General features: G+C 40.1%; 1 protein-coding gene across 1 annotated transcript in view; it reads right to left on the bottom strand.

The window, feature by feature from the left end:
* Positions 1-672: 672 nt before the first annotated feature.
* The window catches only part of LOC126195521 (meprin A subunit beta-like), a 79,593-nt gene continuing 62,638 nt past the window's right edge, over positions 673-17,627 (bottom strand). The window contains exons 7-11 of the mRNA XM_049934148.1: positions 17,349-17,465; positions 17,109-17,248; positions 16,300-16,443; positions 12,175-12,403; positions 673-941 (exon numbers count right to left, since the gene is read on the bottom strand). Coding sequence (XP_049790105.1) covers positions 673-941; positions 12,175-12,403; positions 16,300-16,443; positions 17,109-17,248; positions 17,349-17,465 — 899 coding nt within the window. The remainder of the gene's footprint in view (positions 942-12,174; positions 12,404-16,299; positions 16,444-17,108; positions 17,249-17,348; positions 17,466-17,627) is intronic.

Raw genomic sequence — 17,627 nt, 5'->3', positions numbered from 1 at the left:
AATGGCATCGCACCCTAAAGTCTGCCTTGCGTTGCCATGACTCACTATGGACAGAGGCAGTGCCCTTCGTGCTTCTTGGCCTTCGTGCAACTTTCAAGGAAGACCTCAAGGGTTCCGTAGCTGAGTTTGTGTATGGCCAACCTCTGGTTTTGCCTGGAGAATTAGTCATCCCACCCCACTTCCACGGCCCTCTGAACTCCCTTCACTTCTCGAGAGGGTGCGCTTGCACTGCAGCAAAATTCAGCCACCACCTCCGGCTGCTCATACACCTCTGCGCGTGTACGTACCGCGCACGCTAGACTCTTGTGAGTACGTGTTTCTCAGAGATGACTCAATCAAAGCCCCACTTCAGTCGCCCTACACAGGTCCTTACAAGGTCGTCAAACGCTCCGAGAATAACATGGATCTCCTCATAAAAGACTCTGTAACCATGGTCTCACTCAACCGAGTGAAACCAGCTTTCATTGAGCCTCGGGTGAACCTCCCTGATTCTGCCCCTATTTCCCTCACTCCTGCTTCAAGCGGCCATCCATCTTCCCATACCGTGCATTCGGGTATTGTTTCTCCACAGCATGCTTCTCTGCCGAGCACTGCTCCTTCTCTGCGTTCATATAATTCTAGTGGCCAACCTTTTCGGGGTTTCACTCCTCACAGCCCTCGCAGTCGAACTGCCTACCACTTGGATTCTATCATCATTGTGTTACCATCTTCATGTGACAGCTCTTTGTCACGCCGTTCAATACACGCTGGCTCCTTGTTGCCTTCAGTCATGCTCCCTCGTCTGTCAGCTGATCGCCCGAGGTTGTCGCCTGCACAGTCCAGTGCACCTGCCACCTCCCTCTTAGCAGATGATTCCCCCTGCCATGGCTTTCCCACACCTCCCTGCCTCCCTACCATTGCTCGTACAGGTGCCACCCAAGAATTCACAACACATGTACACCCTGATGACATACATAAATTATCTGTTGTCATAGATGGCGATACGGTGTGTGTGGTACTCGCGTGTGACAATGTTGAGGGAGGAAGTGCAGAATCTCATGTGGTGCGCCACTTTAAATTGAGCAGAAGTGCTGCGTGTGGCAATTTATGTGCCTTTGTTAGGCCTTCTGGCAAGGTGATTCTCCGCCTGCCGGCTGACGAAGTGCTACACCTCCACTCCAGGACGGGACGTCGTCTTCAGCCGGTGGCGGCGGCGCTTGCTGACTTCGCCCTCGACCGACGTACCAGGTTTCACCCCCCGGTCTCCTACCAGTCGACTGCTTCCGCCTGACGCAGAAGAACTGTATGTTTTCTTCCTAACTTCTCACCCCCCCCCCCCATTCACAGGGACGTACTCCATACTGTGCAGGGGGGGGGGGGGCGTCTATGTGGCGTAGAGCGCCATAAATATCGATATTTGTTCAGTGCGTAAGTGGGCGATCTTTGAGGAGAGGGCTTGGGAGAGGATGTTGGACGCTAATGGCAGTTAGCCTCTGGACTTGTATCTGTGTAGAGCGAAGTGCCAATAAATCTGTATCTGAGAGAATTCTAGTTGTTTACCTACAACTATACTTTATTCCCTCAAATGTATTTATTTCACTGGGGAGGGTGTTCAGTGCCTGATCCATGGGAATTCTGGAACTCATATGATTTTTTTAAACTACACTACAGTTGCATTTCAATAGCTGTCATCCTTTATCACGGACGGTGACAGTGGATTGACATAAGTTTTGGCATAGTACTTGACCAAGGACATCATGAATTTTGGCAGAGTTGGCTTGGCTGTGAACCATCTAAACTTTGACACCATAATGCCTATTGTGTACTGTGTTGGTGATGGTGAAGTGCTACATTATGGACAAAGCAAGAAAGTGCTAATAGATGAGGGCAAAACACTAAATTTTTTGGAAAATTTGAGATGCCTTAAAAGTTACATGTTTATTTTGGCATTTAATTAATATGCCGCAATTTTTATAATTTGTGTTAGATTTAGCAAATGTATGCTGTTAAGATGATATGACATATCATAGGATGTACATGGTGTTTAATACGCCACCACACAGATACTTACATTATTGTTCTGAGACGCAAGTAGGATATTCTATTTATTTTGTTATGTATGTATTTATTACGTAATTTAAGTATGTAAAATTTGGTGCTGAGTTAGCCAGCTAATGTGACACGTTAAGGGGAAGTGTGTAATGTTAAGGGTATGTAGGCAAGCTAATCAGCCACCTAGAATTGGTACAAGATAAGGAGAATTTGTTTGCAAAGCTGTGCGGCACCAGGGCTGATAACATGATGCAGCCAGGTGGGCTACCCCAGCCCCTCAAGCCAAGCCATGTGCATTAGCAAAAGGACCGGATGTGGGGAAAATCTCTAAGTTGGGAATTTGCTACTCGTTTGGTCTTTGTGCCAGAGATTCTCCAAGAAATGGTGGAGTGTTAGACAATCTTAAAGATGGCTAACTTATAGCTGTTTGAGATTCAACAATAACTCACAGTCAGATATGTTATATGTTTATAACATTTCTTTTATTTAAATATTGTTATAATATATTAATTTCGTGCAGGAAATTGGTCAAGTATTTCAATAACGTCTATAGGGCTTGAGAACATAGTATTCTTGGTGGGGATGGCCTTCAGCCAATGAGAGTTGCACGATGGAGGAACACTACTCGAGTCAAGTGGAGACTGGAACTTCTCAAGTGAAGAGCTCAAGGGAGCGATTCTGGATGCTTTATGTAGAGTGTTGGAAGAAGGCAGACCTGCCTATGATAACATGTGTGATTCAGTCATATAGGTGATTCAGGGTGGGGTATGGCCCCTGCAATACTTTAACTTTTGAAGGGACATTATATTTTGAGAGGTTTGAATGTGCTCCAGAATAGGACTCTACCTTTTCCTGCTTGTGTAAGGAACTGAAGAGTGAGTTTACTATTTTTGATTCTGTGTATATTAATTTGTAAATCATCATGTTGAACTCTGAACTACACTCCTGGAAATTAAAATAAGAACACCGTGAATTCATTGTCCCAGGAAGGGGAAACTTTATTGACACATTCCTGGGGTCAGATACATCACATGATCACACTGACAGAACCACAGGTACATAGACACAGGCAACAGAGCATGCACAATGTCGGCACTAGTACAGTGTATATCCACCTTTCGCAGCAATGCAGGCTGCTATTCTCCCATGGAGACGATCGTAGAGATGCTGGATGTAGTCCTGTGGAACGGCTTGCCATGCCATTTCCACCTGGCGCCTCAGTTGGACCAGCGTTCGTGCTGGACGTGCAGACCGCGTGAGACGACGCTTCATCCAGTCCCAAACATGCTCAATGGGGGACAGATCCGGAGATCTTGCTGGCCAGGGTAGTTGACTTACACCTTCTAGAGCACGTTGGGTGGCACGGGATACATGCGGACGTGCATTGTCCTGTTGGAACAGCAAGTTCCCTTGCCAGTCTAGGAATGGTAGAACGATGGGTTCGATGACGGTTTGGATGTACCGTGCACTATTCAGTGTCCCCTCGACGATCACCAGTGGTGTACGGCCAGTGTAGGAGATCGCTCCCCACACCATGATGCCGGGTGTTGGCCCTGTGTGCCTCGGTCGTATGCAGTCCTGATTGTGGCGCTCACCTGCACGGCGCCAAACACGCATACGACCATCATTGGCACCAAGGCAGAAGCGACTCTCATCGCTGAAGACGACACGTCTCCATTCGTCCCTCCATTCACGCCTGTCGCGACACCACTGGAGGCGAGCTGCACGATGTTGGGGCGTGAGCGGAAGACGGCCTAACGGTGTGCGGGACCGTAGCCCAGCTTCATGGAGACGGTTGCGAATGGTCCTCGCCGATACCCCAGGAGCAACAGTGTCCCTAATTTGCTGGGAAGTGGCGGTGCGGTCCCCTACGGCACTGCGTAGGATCCTACGGTCTTGGCGTGCATCCGTGCGTCACTGCGGTCCGGTCCCAGGTCGACGGGCACGTGCACCTTCCGCCGACCACTGGCGACAACATCGATGTACTGTGGAGACCTCACGCCCCACGTGTTGAGCAATTCGGCGGTACGTCCACCCGGCCTCCCGCATGCCCACTATACGCCCTCGCTCAAAGTCCGTCAACTGCACATACGGTTCACGTCCACGCTGTCGCGGCATGCTACCAGTGTTAAAGACTGCGATGGAGCTCCGTATGCCACGGCAAACTGGCTGACACTGACGGCGGCGGTGCACAAATGCTGCGCAGCTAGCGCCATTCGACGGCCAACACCGCGGTTCCTGGTGTGTCCACTGTGCCGTGCGTGTGATCATTGCTTGTACAGCCCTCTCGCAGTGTCCGGAGCAAGTATGGTGGGTCTGACACACCGGTGTCAATGTGTTCTTTTTTCCATTTCCAGGAGTGTATTTTGAACTAGAAAATCTTTTGTGTATTGTGATTATGAAATGGACTTAGTTTTTGCAAGCTTTTGATGACTATTTAGTTAGGAGAATTTTCTACCATTCTTGCAATGCTCTGAATGTAACTTAACTGTGTTTGATAAGGGTATTTTCTGTCTGTATTTTAACTAAATATCATAGGACTAGTTCCCATTTATTTGAGATGTCCTTTCTTGAATAGACAATATTCATCATAACTGTCTGTTGTTTACATGAATTACAGACATTAGAATAGAATCTATAATACATTATTAATTTACCTTTTATTTTATATTTCTGTGTATTTTATTAATTTGCAATTCCAGCCAATGCATAGCCTATTTGACTACAAGGTCACATCTGGATGTGGTGATAGGTATGTTGATAGGGATGATATTAGTGGAGCAGATAGTCCGAAATCACAGAAGGGAGATGCAATTACAGCTGATTTAATGACATGTTAAGGGACATTCTGGCAAATCTGAACTCTAAAATGGGGCTATTAGGTACAAAGGTAGGTTCAATAAAAACAGAGATCAAGTCCACAGAGAAAAGTGTAGCAGAAACAGTAAAAGGTGAACTGAAGTAGATTACCTCTGATGTAGAAAGAATGATAGATTCAAAATTAGAAGCTATAAGAGCAAATGTAGGCAAAATTTCCGAGGAGGTTGTAACTTGACTATGTTTGATGAGAGTATTTTCTGTCTGTATTTTAAGTGAATGTCATAGGACCACTTCTCATTTATTTGAGATCTTATCTCTTGGAAAATCGAGGATGGAATGTAACAATATCGTGAAAAGAAAATTTGTTAATCATCATATAGCAGAGATGCTGAGTCACAGATATGCACAACGAAAAGATTCTCACAAATTAGCTTTTGGCCAGTAAGGCTTTGTCAAAGTTAGACGACAAACGCACACATACACACCCATGCAAATGCAACTCATATACTGCTGACTGCAGTCTCCAGTAAGTGAGGCCACACTGCAAGCAGCAGGAGCAGTGCATGATGGGAGTGGTGACTGGGTAGGGGTAAGGAGGATAATATATTCATATCTATTATAATTATCTTCCCATCCTTGTACAAAAACAAATCTCTCATGCCTTATCTTTCCAGTATCCCACCATCTCACAAAGTCCCACTGTATGGCCACAAAGGAGTGTTCCCCTCATAACTCAGTACCACCCAGCACTAGAGCAACTGAATTACATTCTCCACCATGGTTTCGACTACCTCTCTTTGTGCCCTGAAATCAGAAATGTCCTGCCCACTATCCTTCCCACAGTGGTATTCTGCTGTCCACTGAATCTACACAATATACTCATCCATTCCTAAATGACCCCTGCGTCCAACCCCTTACCTCATGGCTCATACCCCTCTAATATACCTAGTTGCAAGATCTGTCCTATACATCTTCCGACCACCACCTACTCGTCTACTACATCACATATCCCATCAAAGGCATGGCTATCTTTGAAACCAGTCATATGATCTACAAGCTAATGTGCAACCACTGTGCTGCATTCTATGTAGGCATGACAACCAACAAGCTGTCTGTCCGCATGAATGGCCACTGACAAACTATGGGCAAGAAACAAGTGGACCACCCTGTTGCTGAGCGTGCTGCCAAACATGACATCCTTAATTTCAGTGACTGCTTGACAGCATGTGCCATATGGATCCTTCCCACCAATACCAGCTTTTCTGAATTGCCCAGATGGGAACTTTCCCTGCAACATATCCTATGTTCCCGTAATCCTCCTGGCCTCAACCTTCATTAGTCATTGTCCTCTTCTTTTCAGCCCCTTTTCTGTTCCCATTCCAGCACTATGCAGCCTTCATTCCTCCATTGCACCCAGTCTTTTTACTTCTCTCCTGTTCCAATATGCCCCCCCCCCCCTCCACTTCTCTACAGCCCTCTGTCTAACTTCCAAACTGCACATAGCTGCCCTATCCTCTTTCCACCTTGTCCCTCTGTGCTCCCCAACAGCACATCATTGTCCACCATCCTTACCCTGCTATCCCTCCCCCTCTCTAACCCAGCCTCCTCTTTACCCCCACCCGGTCACCACTTCCATAATGCACTGGTGTTGCTGCTCACAGTGTGGCCTCAGCTGCGTGACATTGCAGTCATATGTCTGTGAGTTGCGTTTGCATGAGTGTGTATGTGTGTGTTTGACATCTAATTTGACAAAGGCCTTACGGGCCAAAAGCTAATTTGTGACATTCTTTTTGTTGTGCCTGTCTGTGACTCAGCAACTCTGCTATATGTTAAGTAGCAACTTTCCTTTTCACAATATTATTATTCATCATAATTGCTTGTTGTTTACATTAGTTATAGACATTAGAATAAAGCCTTTTACTACATTATTAATTTATCTTTTATTTTATATTTCTTGTATTTTATTAATTCACAATTCTAGCCAATGCATAGACTACTTGATTGCAGGATCACACCTACAGATTATCATTTGTAGCAAATTAGCTGCAGGGCATGAAAGCACATGTGTGCAGCTTGACCCTATGACTATGTTGAGCTATTCTTTTTAATAGAGCTGTGCATAGCCCAAATACCTAAGGCATGAGTTGTAACTGGTTTGCTCATATGGACTGCTGTTTAGAAGATCAACTATTCAGTAGTAATTGTTAGGTACTGTCACAAGATGTAAATGTGGTTTGTTAAGATGTTGTTGTTGTTGTTGTGGTCTTCAGTCCTGAGACTGGTTTGATGCAGCTCTCCATGCTACTCTATCCTGTGCAAGCTTCTTCATCTCCCAGTACCTACTGCAACCAACAGCCTTCTGAATCTGCTTAGTGTATTCATCTCTTGTTCTCCCTCTACGATTTTTACCCTCCACGGTGCCCTCCAATGCTAAATTTGTGATCCCTTGATGCCTCAAAACATGTCCTACCAACCGATCCCTTCTTCTAGTCAAGTTGTGCCACAAACTTCTCTTCTCCCCAATCCTATTCAATACCTCCTCATTAGTTACGTGATCTACCCACTTTATCTTCAGCATTCTTCTGTAGCACCACATTTCGAAAGCTTCTATTCTCTTCTTGTCCAAACTAGTTATCGTCCATGTTTCACTTCCATACATGGCTACACTCCATACAAATACTTTCAGAAACGACTTCCTGACACTTAAATCTATACTCGATGTTAACAAATTTCTCTTCTTGAGAAACGCTTTCCTTGCCTTTGCCAGTATACATTTTATATCCTCTCTACTTCGACCATCATCGGTTATTTTACTCCCTAAATAGCAAAACTCCTTTACTACTTTAAGTGTCTCATTTCCTAATCTAATTCCCTCGGCATCACCCGACTTAATTTGACTATATTCCATTATCCTCGTTTTGCTTTTGTTGATGTTCATCTTATATCCTCCTTTCAAGACACTAATCCATGCCGTTCAACAGCTCTTCCAAGTCCTTTGCTGTCTCTGACAGAATTACAATGTCATCGGCGAACCTCAAAGTTTTTACATCTTCTCCATGAATTTTAATACCTACTCCGAATTTTTCTTTTGTGTCCTTTACTGCTTGCTCAATATACATATTGAATAACATCGGGGATAGGCTACAACCCTGTCTCACTCCTTTCCCAACCACTGCTTCCCTTTCATGCCCCTCGACTCTTATAACTGCCATCTGGTTTCTGTACAAATTGTAAATAGCCTTTCGCTCCCTGTATTTTACCCCTGCCACCTTCAGAATTTGAAAGAGAGTATTCCAGTTAACATTGTCAAAAGCTTTCTCTAAGTCTACAAATGCTAGAAACGTAGGTTTGCCTTTTCTTAATCTTTCTTCTAAGATAAGTCGTAAGGTCAGTATTGCCTCACGTGTTCCAACATTTCTACGGAATCCAAACTGATCTTCCCCGATGTCGGCTTCTATCAGTTTTTCCATTCGTCTGTAAAGAACTCACGTTAGTATTTTGCAGCTGTGACTTATTAAACTGATAGTTCGGTAATTTTCACATCTGTCAGCACCTGCTTTCTTTGGGATTGGAATTATTATATTCTTCTTGAAGTCTGAGGGTATTTCGCCTGTTTCATACATCTTGCTCACCAGATGGTAGAGTTTTGTCAGGACTGGCTCTCCCAAGGCCGTCAGTAGTTCCAATGGAATGTTGTCTACTCCGGGGGCCTTGTTTCGACTCAGGTCTTTCAGTGCTCTGTCAAACTCTTTGCGCAGTATCGTATCTCCCGTTTCATCTTCATCTACATCTTCTTCCATTTCCATAATATTGTCCTCAAGTACATCGCCGTTGTATAGACACTCTATATACTCCTTCCACCTTTCTGCTTTCCCTTCTTTGCTTAGAACTGGGTTTCCATCTGAGCTCTTGATGTTCATACAAGTGGTTCTCTTATCTATAAAGGTTTCTTTCATTTTCCTGTAGGCAGCATCTATCTTACCCCTAGTGAGATAAGCCCTACATCCTTACATTTGTCCTCTAGCCATTCCTGCTTAGCCATTTTGCACTTCCTGTCGATCTCATTTTTGAGACATTTGTATTACTTTTTGCCTGCTTCATTTACTGCATTTTTATATTTTCTCCTTTCATCAATTAAATTCAATATTTCTTCTGTTACCCAAGGATTTCTACTAGCCCTCGTCTTTTTACCTACTTGATCCTCTGCTGCCTTCACTACTTCATCCCTCAAAGCTACCCATTCTTGTTCTACTGTATTTCTTTCCCCCATTCCTGTCAATTGTTCCCTTATGCTCTCACTGAAACTCTGTACAACCTCTGGTTCTTTCAGTTTATCCAGGTCCCATCTCCTTAAATTCCCACCTTTTTGCAGTTTCTTAAGTTTTAATCTACAGGTCACAACCAATAGATTGTGGTCAGAGTCCACATCTGCCCCTGGAAATGTCTTACAATTTAAAACCTGGTTCCTAAATCTCTGTCTTACCATTATATAATCTATCTGATACCTTTTAGTATCTCCAGGGTTCTTCCATGTATACAACCTTCTTTCATGATTCTTAAACCAAGTGTTAGCTATGATTAAGTTGTGCTCTGTGCAAAATTCTACCAGGCGGCTTCCTCTTTCATTTCTTAGCCCCAATCCATATTCACCTACTATGTTTCCTTCTCTCCATTTTCCTACTACCGAATTCTAGTCACCCATGACTATTAAATTTTCGTCACCCTTCACTATCTGAATAATTTCTTTTATTTCATCATACATTTCTTCAATTTCTTCGTCATCTGCAGAGCTAGTTGGCATATAAACATGTACTACTGTAGTAGGTGTGGACTTCGTGTCTATCTTGGCCACAATAATGCGTTCACTATGCTGTTTGTAGTAGCTTATCCGCATTCCTATTTTCCTATTCATTATTAAGCCTACTCCTGCATTACCCGTATTTGATTTTGTGTTTATAACCCTGTAGTCACCTGACCAGAAGTCTTGTTCCTCCTGCCACTGAATTTCACTAATTCCCACTATATCTAACTTTAACCTATCCATTTCCCTTTTTAAATTTTCTAACCTACCTGCCCGATTAAGTGATCTGACATTCCATGCTCTGATCCGTAGAACGCCAGTTTTCTTTCTTCTGATAACGACATCCTCTTGAGTAGTCCCCGCCCGGAGATCCGAATGGGGGACTATTTTACCTCCGGAATATTTTACCCAAGAGGACGCCATCATCATTTAATCATACAGTAAAGCTGCATGCGGGTGGCAATTATGGAGTTCTGTGTCTCTGAGATCCCATATGATGAAAATATTACCAGTACAGCATTTGGCCACAATTGTGATGCATGAAGTACCAGTTATTCAGACACTTTCTTGAAGAGGTTCACTTGTTACCCATTACTGTTCATAACATTTCTGCTGAATTTGGAAAAAGTGATCTTCAAATTATGTTACATATAATGTTTACTGTTTTTTCTGACATTTATTTGTAAAATGCAAATCACATCAAAACTGATTAAGAGATGCTATTGATCGTTGTATGTTCTGGGAATTCCCAAGGCCAACTGCGAGATGAAATTAGTTTACCTTGGAAAAGTGGGTTGACACACCAACATATGGCCTCAGAGAGCATGAGTATCATATACAGCTTTGACAACATTGTAACTTGGCGCAGAGAGAACACCAAAATGAATGCAGTAAGCACATAGAGTTTGAGGAGGATCATGTGCTACCTCAGCTACTTCTCTTCAAGAGAAGGTTATTAGAGGTGACTGAGGTAGTCGAATGGCCTGTCAACATGAACTTTCATGATGACTGTGAGCTTCCAATGTCTTTATTGCTAGGAGTAGCTGGCTTATGACTGGATTGTGCTTGCACTGCTGCCCCTTAGGACATGGCCATGATCTCCTTCATGGGAGGTATACTTTACACTGATCTGTCTTAACCATTACCAAACACAGCATCAGCAGCATAACATTAAAAAAGCAGCTCCATATAATGTAATTCATTCACTTGGCCTATTTGGTGGGAATCTGCAGATTGGATTTTCTGATGTAAAAGTTACTTTATAGGCCAGATGAGAGAATGACTGATTATGGCTCAGATGGATCAGATGGCTTTGGACTTGGATTCTGACACTGACCCATACAGACATTAAGTCACATTATGGATACAACACCTCATTCTATTGGCAAATATTCTCATGAAGCTAGAAATATTTTTATGTACCACATAGAATATAACATGTAAAAGAAGTCAGTGATGTTTTTTGTTTCCTTTTACACAAGGAGAAGATGTCTGTTACCCAGAAAACATGTTCTCATTCTTTTAAAGCACTAGAATGGAAGGAGAGGCTGCTGGATTGAAAAGTTGCATGCATTTGATTATTTTTAATTTTCACATTAAAGTTATCTTCAAAAAGAATTGTATAAAAATCTGTTTTCACAAATACAAATAAATATCAATGTTTCTATAAATAAACCAAAATAACATATCTTTGTCTGTAGCAAAACTATCTATAATCTGTACAACCTTTTTACAATAAATAATTAAATGTTTTTTTTACAAATCTTTGGTTTAATAAAAAATACATAAAACAGTTAATTGTAACAAGAAAAATTACAGCACTTATAGTGCCAAATAAGTCTATCTATTTTTCATGTGTTTACATACATTAAAATAACAACCAAATTCTGGTATACAACAATGAAATCAGGTACTTTCCTGCAATGTGTCTTCAGCAGACTATGTGATTTTTTTGAGTAGTCACAATTTGTTATCTATTTCTGCAGAATGAAGTTTATATAGTTATGGTTCATGAATTTAATATCATTGTGAATTTCATAACTAATATAGTCTGTATCATACAATGCAACAATGACAATCACCAATAAACTTAAAATGTGGGAAGCTTTCTGTCTACAGTATTATAGTGGCAGGTATCTTCTGATGTATCTACATGTGTTACAGTTGGATAGTTGTGGCAATTTTACTTTCATTTTTAATGTCTTAAGCATTGTATCTCATAACCAAGTAATGTAGTTACTTCACTTGCCCAAGCAACTACCACATCAAATTTCTGGAGCATGCTTCAGAGGACTGTGTTAGTGATACACATTTTTGTTTGGAAATCTATCACACTATATGTATTTATCACAGCTGACCAAAAATTTCTGTTCGTTTAGATGTTCTTCAACATGTTTTGTAACATGTCTATAAAAGGTTTGCCCTGTAAATACCTTTTATTCTTCATAATGTTTTGATATTTAATGATTGAAGTGTTTTGATTATTGATGGGGCTTTTACAGTGGGAATTATTGAGCTTTTACCTGAAAAGATTAAGGGTTTTTGTGTAAAAATGATAGAAATTTTTGGTTTCAGATTTTGTGTTGGTGTTTTTGTTGGTGGGCTGTGAGATATAACTGTATTCTTAAAGCTACTCTTTTTTCCTGAATATTTTCTATTAATTGACTGAAAAGCATTGCATCGGCTGTAGTGCAGTTCAAACTGATCCATGGCAACAGGATTTTGTCCATTGCTCAATGATGTGAAGATCAGCTGTAAAAAAAGAGAAAAAAGAATACTGAAACAGGAAAATTTGCTTTAAAATGACATCAAAACTCTGGCTCTCAAGTATGTACTACTTTACACAGAAATGTTCTTGTGTAGTGACACCACAAAGAACAATATTTTAATCAAAACATCTGATCAGACAATGTCTGCCATGTTAATTCCACTTTTTTAAAGTAACAATATGCTAAACTATGGGTCATGTAGACTGCTAGATAATATTACCTCATATAGTATCAGCGACGGACAACTGATTTCCTTATTTACACTCAAAGTATTCACAGATGTACATCATCTAAATGGCATTGGATAGCAGCTACTTTGAAAGCAGATTTGCTTTTGCTGTTATAGTTTTAACAACAATTTACCCACTAATGTGTTCTGCGCATCTGTGTAAGTATACACTTATAGGATAGCTGTTTATGAAAAGAAAATCAGCTGAACAATGTAAAAGGAAAAGGCCTTGGCCCTTTCAAACTACTGTTAAAGGTTTCCTATCAACATATTAAAATATTCGTTTCATGATGGTGTTTGCAGAGCAGGTTGTGTGAATGAATAGATGAATAAATTAATGACACATTATCAGCCCTTAAATATTTAAATTGGCTTTACTACTTCCTGGTTTCTAAATGCGGAAAGGTTCCTGCACACCTTGCTGGCCTAGCAATCTTGGGAGAAAGAATATCATGAAGAATTGTCATGAAGTTTCAAACAGTGCACTTTCCATTGGAGAGCAAATGATTGAAACTGGATGAAAACCTCTAGGTCATGTCTAAGCCATTTCTTTGTGATATTGTTTTATCCAGAAATGATAGTTGAGGAAGTTGTGGGAGAAAACTTCAGAGAAGTTTAGAGAGTAGGAGAGAGAGATTGTCCAAACTGATACTATAAGAATGAGCCATAAATGGAACCAATATAACTCAGTTGATAATGCACTGGTGGTGAAAGGAAAGTTTCTGTGTTCAAATTCCAGTTCAGGCCCAAAGATTTGTTGTACTTTGATGTTTCTGGAGAGTGCATACTGTAATAGATACCCAAAAATTATCCAATGATGTGATATATGTTTGAAAAATCATCTTCTTTCCTATATTTCTTATACTTTTATCAATGACAATATATAGTTGCAGTCATACTGTATGAAACTTTTGTATCTGTGCTTTTGTTATGTAAGAGCCAAATGTGCTGCATTCTCCCCACTTCCTTCTGTTGTTCTGAGTTTATTAGAGTTCATGTAAGTCTTTGCTGCACAGTCCCACTCAGTCTATAGTTCTTATGAAATAAATGTGCTACACTGATAGTGTTTCATTTAATTAACAATCTAATTGTTATTATTTGTAGAAATAATTAATCACACCATGTGATGAAAAAGTTTTTCTTTTACATAGTGATCTACAAGAGAGTTTTTTCATAATTATAGCATGTACTCTCTGATGGCCAAATGATCGAGCATTATTGTGGCTCCATTAGTAATTGTGTTTTAATTCAAGTTGAACCTGCCCTATTTGGTGATGATGCCCATGTATCTGGTCACTAACAAAATTGTAACTACTTATGTAAATAAATTTTATCCATGTTAATAGTGATTCAGATAATACATGAATGCAGTATTTAATTAGTACCATGCATTCTGGTTAAAAGCAGTGGATAGAGTAGTATAAAAATTTGTGCTATTATTGAAACAGGGTATAATAACCTGAAAATTAATTCTGTCACATTGAAAATTAACATCAGAGAAAATAATTGTTAATATAAATCATTTCATTAAACAAGATGAACCAATATCAGTAATAAAAGAATGAAGGGGAGATACTTCAACACTCACTTATCATTAGGGACATCTCTGCCTGCAACAAGAATAACCAGTAGCATTTCACGGTAGCAAAAGGCAATAAGATTTATTTATTTTTGATGAGTCTGTTTGCCGTCTGTTGTAGAAACTTTTATCTTTGGTATTTTGTGAGTGCTATGGCAGACATTATGAAAGCTGAATATTTACATGTGAAACACTGCAAAAACAATTTGTCAGCAAATGATTTATGGTGTAGTGTATATTGTCACAGCAGTTATTTTTGTGAGAAAAGGGGATGGTAATGAAACTTGGTCCATATTTTCAATACATGAGTGCTCATGTGGCTGGCTTCTGCTTCTGAAAATTCATGTATTGTAAAGATTCATCAAAATTTTTTTAAAATTTGTAGCTGTCAGTGTGTTGAATAGTTGCCTTGGCAAATAGTGGTGTGTACTTCAATTAAGGGTATATTTTGTCTTTAAATGAAGATTTAGCAAAATGTAAAACATGAAGTATGGAAATTATGGTACAAATCACAGCTGAACACCATAACCTCAATGTCCTTTCGCTGCTTTGCACAAAGTTCTTTGTAATTCACTGTGTGGTATGATCTTTATGTTGACTGCTGAATTTGAAGTGCTGTGAACAATTTAATCACAGCTAAATATTTGCTACAGGCAAGAATATAAATGTTATTGTGGCTTCTTTCACTTGCAGTAATTTCAACTGTGCTCTTAAGTTCCTGAGAGAGCCTTATATGTGAATAACACTGAATATTGCAGAACATACTTCTATTATATGAATAAGAAAGAATCAGATACGTTACAAATGAAAAATGGAACAAAAATATTAGCATGTAGCAGGAAACAAACCTACTTCCCCCAATGCAATAACCCACCAAAACATCATGCTGTTCACATACAACTCTTTCCATTAGTGTAATTTATCGTAGGATCTCCTAAAAGCTTTTTACTGCTGATGTGTCATTAACTGACATTTAATTGTAACAAATCATGCCAAGAGTGGCATTTGTAATAAATTTTTAATGTGCCATTGCCTTGAAATGACATTGTCATAACAGGAAAGTTATAAAAAATTATAATAAAATCCAATATGGAGTCTCCAAAGTAGCAAGCAAGAGATACCATGTGACTTGGCCTGAATGCCATGAAATACTGTTCATGTGACTTGGCCTGAATGCCATGAAATACTGTTCATGCCTAGTGATAAGTTAACACTCTGCTGCAGAATGAAAGATTCATTCTAAATGTATGCACATTGACTACAATCTGGGATCATGCAGCAACAAAACTAATATTTTCCCATTGTGATTGTGCTCCAGGAAGCGCAAAAACAATTCTATCAGCTACTAATGGTCTAGTCATAGGATTCTGAATTTCACATAACATGGGGTTAGTGACTATGAGGAAGAGAGAAAAATGATCACTGGACCCTTTTTTGTCTCTTTACCTCATAAATTTAGTGAGAAATTGATGAAAAAGTGAACATGCGTAGTGAAGATAACTTTTATCTTTTGCCAGAACGTCATACACCACAATTTTCCATTGCAATGGCCTGAACCATTTATTTACAAGCTCTAAAAGTAGTAAGTCATCAATCCTGCCTTCCTGATTTGGAGTATGTCCACTACTTTCTAGCTGTAAAGATGAAGGAACAGATTGATAACAGCACTGTGTATGAAGAGTTTACAGCTGAAAAAAGTACCATTTTGCAGAGCTTGATATAATGTATTTCTTGTAAGGCTCAAACAAGTTAGAAAAACGTTGAAGGTAACAGGAGGTCATGATGAGAGCATTATCAACTTTCAATCAACCTGACATATCGTGACAGAAGAAGTGGTTGACTGCAGTCCAATAATTTAACTGAAATACTGATATGTACTTGGCAGGTCATCAAGTTACAAAAATTATGTAGAAATGAACTGTTCATCAGTGATTATTGCATATATTGTCTCTCCAGTGTTTTATAATACAACAGACATGCAGATTGCAGATGTCAAAGAATTCAACTCTGAAGAGTTATTGAAAGTGCAGTTTATTCTACTGGCATGCTTGAGATGAATTGATATACTCACTCTGAAGCTCCTTGTGACATAAAGGGGAACCTCGACATGTACCCATTCAGCGGTGGTTGTACGAGTATCACTTTCCCACAGAAGAACCTGCTTCACCATTCCACTTGTTAACTGTGTGACATGTCGCATATATATTTGATAGAGCTGTGAATTGAAATAAAATCTTTTTCAGTACAAAGTAACAGAAACTGAAATAACTTTTTTGTGAATTTAAAAATTTTTCTGATTAATTGAATAGTCTGAGAATTTTTGGGGTTGCAACTAGGCATCATTAACTACACTCCACAATATTTCAACAGCCATCTGCCAGTCTTCCTCAGTGTACCACTGAAGACTTTGATGGCTCACCAGAGGATGACTGGCAGGTGACCAGTTGAAATATCATGGAGTGTAATTAACAACAAATGCAAAATTTTGCTCAACACTGAAATAACTTATTTGAGCTCTGTACTTGTCACAGTAGTACACAAATATGAATGCTTATACAGGTGCTAAACTATGGTTCTTTTAATAGGGTCAGCTAAGGAAATCATCTTTCTCATTGTTTACAAATGTTTCCATTAAATTTGTTAAGCTGAGATACAGTATTCTCAAATAAGCTTACAACAAAGAGGCATAGGAATGCAGATATTTTGACATCACTTTTTCCCAGGAGCAATTCACATGACGTAAATACCAGAATTGCCCCTTCATGGTGCAACAAAGCCTTCAGATCACTTCATATCCAATCTTTGTTATTTAGTATATCATTTCATGTGGTTTTATTTATATTTTATAATTTTCTGGTCAAGTTGTAGCATTTCAAGAACCTTGAGGTATCCATTCCGAGGAACATTGTACCAGAAGCGTACGCAACCAATGGGACCACGGGGGTCTGATTCTGACAATGGGTGGAAGTTGATCGACATCAGGTGACCAGGTGAGGTGCTCGAAGAGTACACATATCCATCTGTAACAAAAAAATCAGTTTTGTTTCCCTCATTTTCTGTTATTACAGAAATGATAATGAAACAGAGAAGTCCTGAAAGATGCAGATAATAACTGCTCACCTGTTGCATTGACACTTTGCTGCTCCCAAGCAGCTGAGCCTGCATTGTTAAAACCACATGCATCTTGGTTGAAGTTACACTGAATGTCGTAAGGGAAGCCAGATTTCACATGGTGTCCTGAAATAATTGAGATTTATTTTATAGTGTGTTGATTCTGTGCAGGCGAAATGTTTAACATGGAGGTAATTAACATTATAAAATATACAGTGAAAAACCAAAGAAGCTGGTACACATGCCTAATATTGTGTAGGCCCCTGCAAGCATGCAGATGTTCTCAAC

The sequence above is a fragment of the Schistocerca nitens genome, chromosome 7, assembly GCF_023898315.1.
Source record: "Schistocerca nitens isolate TAMUIC-IGC-003100 chromosome 7, iqSchNite1.1, whole genome shotgun sequence".
NCBI lineage: Eukaryota > Metazoa > Arthropoda > Insecta > Orthoptera > Acrididae > Schistocerca > Schistocerca nitens.
The sequence above is the reverse complement of the archived record's forward strand: the minus strand, read 5'-3'. Positions and strand labels throughout refer to the sequence as shown.